Source organism: Lathyrus oleraceus, chromosome 5, assembly GCF_024323335.1.
Source record: "Lathyrus oleraceus cultivar Zhongwan6 chromosome 5, CAAS_Psat_ZW6_1.0, whole genome shotgun sequence".
NCBI lineage: Eukaryota > Viridiplantae > Streptophyta > Magnoliopsida > Fabales > Fabaceae > Lathyrus > Lathyrus oleraceus.
This window is the reverse complement of record NC_066583.1, coordinates 494,695,975-494,700,029: the sequence shown is the minus strand read 5'-3', so window position 1 is coordinate 494,700,029 and position 4,055 is coordinate 494,695,975. Positions and strand designations below refer to the sequence as shown.

The window sequence follows — 4,055 nt, the reverse complement described above, 5'->3', positions numbered from 1 at the left end:
TCACAGTTTAAAATTTCTGACTCCGTCCCGGATTATATGTGTTTTTGAGTTGTTTCACTACAATTTTACTAATTTTCAATGAAAAACTAAACAAACTCTAATGTTGTTGATGAGGTATAACATCTTGTTTGCAAATATACGGGTCATTTTGCTCTGTAAGAATGATACAATTTTTCATGGTAGAAATGTTGAAAGAGATTGGGTGGTTGCTCAAATAACTTTTATTGTTACCACAACTTACATTAACGTTTAAACTAAAGAAAAATGATTTTAACTTACGATATGTGAAATTTTTAATATATTATTTAAAATTTGATAATTGGACATTTAATTTTTAAATTAACTTGTAGAAAATTCTGGCTTAACATGTCACCTGCACCGCTAATTTAGATGTACTATTTGTTACTCCAAGTGGAACACTAAACATTTCTTTTGTAACTATAAATCCACAATTACTTTTTCCTATGCATGCAGCTTCCACAACAGATTGAGTATTTGTAGCTTCCCAAGGCCCTTTCTTAAAAGAACCACACTGGCCTTGTGGATTCCCAAAGCTAGCAAATTGGATTTGTGAAATTACTTGTCCACTTTGGCATGATAGTTTGAGTTGTGCGCCTTCATATACATTAGCACAAATAATTCCTGTTGTCACAGTTTGGAACTGAACACTCTGAGGATTACCACCTATTTCCTCAAATAAAACCAATATGTTCATGTCATCATTCAAGAATGATCTTGGTACATGATACCACCTTTGCGATGGACTTCCACAATTAGTGTTGCACTTTTCCTTTACATATTTTCCCCGATAATCGCACGTGTCACTGCATCCATTTGTAGCTGTAACCCAAGAAGCCCAATAACGACCAATGCTATGTCCATTCACCCAAGCATGTCCTTTACCTAGGCCTTGGAAGTCCACCACGATAGGGTTTGTTCCAAAAGGGGCTTTAAACTCTGCCTTATACCAAGTCATAGGTTTTCCAATAGGAATATGAGGTGATCTAGTGTTCCATGATACACTGAGATGTTGTTGCGAATCATATAAACGTTTCCTCTCACCATTCAAACCAACCTTATAAGACCAAAGGTTGGTTGACAAATCCATAGTAACATTATTTTTTCCAATCAATTGAACAGGGCCACCTGATATGCCTGTTTTTATCTCGTCAAACCATGCACCATAGTTTGCAAGCCCGACAGTGGCACTAAGCAAAGTTATAATGTTTGTTCCATTCTTCAAAGAAACTTTCTTTTCATAAGTGAATTTATTTCCCCATTGGCTAAATTGGTATCCTATATACCTCCTATTAACATAACCATGAAGTGTATGCCCCATAGTGTTCACACTGAGAGTTGCATTGCTCCAAATTGAAGTGTCATTGATATCAACACTAGTCATGTACCATAAATAGTCACTAGCATCCAAGGTTAGTTCCTTCTGCTCCAAGAGCTGATGTGCTTTAATATTTCCCTTTCCATTCATGGTGTCTTTCTTTGGCTCCATTTTCCATTCCCAAGTGAGTTCATTAGAACTATTATCACCACTCTTTTTCACCATTATTGAGGTCTGACTATTAACTTTTGCCGTATTGAAAATTTCTTTGTTACATCCATCAAGAATGGTGACGGACCAGGCAGGAACAAAGTATTTACCATCATTTTGTAAGTCAATATTTGCATCTTTGTTAGTGTCATTATTGCTTAGGAAACAAAACCTTGCGCCTGTGGAATTGGCGTATGTTGTAAGTGTGATTCCATTGCCAAGATCCTTGTCATTTACTGATATATAATTTGTAAGAACATTTTCACCCAATTTAATTGCTGCATGAAGTTGCTTAAGATGTCCCCATTTTGGTTGATTCAAATTCCCATACTCATCAATCGGTGCATCATAGTCATAAGATGTTGTTATATATGGTCCACCTGATGTGCGGCCAAAGTTGGTTCCTCCATGGTACATGTAGTAATTGTTTAATACACCTCCATTTTGGAAAAAGCGTGCAACTGAGAAAGCTGAATCTTCAACACTTCTATGGGGAACCCTTTCACCCCATTTTTGGAACCAACCAATCCAATTTTCAGTGAACATTTTAGGACTTTTTGGGTTATTAGGTTTAAAATTATGACAGTAGTATCCATTGCAAGTATTGATGATAGGTTGGGGAGCATCACCTTGCTGACACATGATCCATGGAACCCCAATATTTTGTGCTAGAGCCATTTGAGCACACCATTTAACGTATTCCTTCCCAGCATCTTTGTAATTCCACATGATATCTCCATATTCATTCTCAATTTGAGCTAGAACAATGGGACCTCCTTGTGATGCAAACAGATTTGCTTCTTTTGCCACATTCACGATCTTTGTGGTGAAAATCTGCATTTCTTTCTTGTAAACCTCATTATTTGTTCTTAGCTCGATCCCAGGAATATTGTGAAGCCACAATGGGAATCCTCCGTAGTTCCATTCCGCACATGCATAAGGACCAATCCTCATAATGGCATATAGTCCAGCTTCTTGGATAAGCTTGAAAAATTTGACAAAATCCAAATTTCCTGAGAAATTATATTCACGTTGAACAGGTTCGTGACGATCCCAAAATATATAAGTTTCAATGGCATCAAGGCCACCATCTTTGGCCTTTTGAATAAGGTCGGGCCACATCTCCACAGTGCTTCTTGGATAATGGATTGCACCTGAAAAAATAAGACGTCTTTCTCCATTGATAATTAGAGCTTTTGAATCATAAGTAACCTCTATGGCAAAACACGAGTGCAACATAATCATACTCATTAAGAGAATGCTATAACAAGATAACAAACCCATTTTGAACATGTATGATTCTCCCATCTTTTATTGAAATATTATTATTGAGAAAATGAATTATATAGGAAAATGTAGTTTGGTTGTTCCCCAAAAATAGTGTTGAACTATCTAATCAATATTCTAAATTAGATTTCTCTTCATAAAAAGTATGTTATATGTGTTGGTCACAAGAAAAAAAAGACACCCAAGGAGTGAGTAAGAACTCGTCAAATACAACCTATATGTTCTAAAAATCTTCAAATATTTAACTTTGTTTATCCAAATACAATTATTAATTTTTAATTTAAGTAATGGAAATAATGAATGACACAAAAAAATCTTCAACCAAAGTGTACATAAAACTACGGAATAACAAAATTATGCTTGTCGCATATATCTAAATTAGCATATTTAAATTTGCTATTATAATAATTTATATATAGTAAAAGAGATATAATTCCAAAATATTGATTACAAATTATTCAGGGTTAGTTGATGGTTTAGGATAAGATAAATACAAATATAAGATGAATGAACGGTATAAAACACGAGAAGATCTAATTATATCATGTATTTTATATAGACAAGAAAAAGTTTGCTAACATAATCTATTTGATATGTATATGACAATATCGAATCTAATCCTCCACATAAAAAATAACTCTTTAAATAACTTATAATTTTGATTTTACTTTCACACAAAAAAACAGTAGTTGTCTCCTTATATCAAATTATTATTTTTATTAAAAATATTTTATTATATAAATAAAAAAGATATATTGAAATTTAAAGTAATAAACTTTTTTTTAAAATTATTTTTATCAATCTCTTAACGTTAAACATGCAAAGTGAAGCAAATTGTGTCTTATATTAAAAATTAAATACCTTACTATTTAATATATGCTTATTAATTCTTTATAAATGTTCATATTAGAAACTATTTTACTGCCCCTATTATTAAAAAATTATGAATCTGCCATTGATAACTTATACCATTCAATTATATATTTTAGTTATACCAACAAAAATATTTTATTATTATATATTTAAAATATAATTTGCAATGGTTAATATATAGTAAAAAAATTATATTATGATGGTTTCATACTCGACCCGTACTTGAAAATATGATTTTACTTTCAGAGATCTGTTATAATATGTGGCATATATAACTTATTGTTCTTGTTCAAAATAGAGAGACGTCATTTAACTGTGGAGATGTCGAAGGTTTAGTGAAATTAAGATT

General features: G+C 32.5%; 1 protein-coding gene across 1 annotated transcript; it reads right to left on the bottom strand.

Annotated features, from left to right (window-relative positions):
- Positions 1 to 361: 361 nt before the first annotated feature.
- On the bottom strand, positions 362 to 2,809 carry LOC127085689 (beta-galactosidase-like). The gene has a single exon (XM_051026186.1). The coding sequence runs from the start codon at positions 2,795 to 2,797 to the stop codon at positions 362 to 364; it is 2,436 nt and encodes an 811-aa protein (XP_050882143.1). The 5' UTR covers positions 2,798 to 2,809.
- Between the last annotated feature and the right edge of the window lie 1,246 nt (positions 2,810 to 4,055).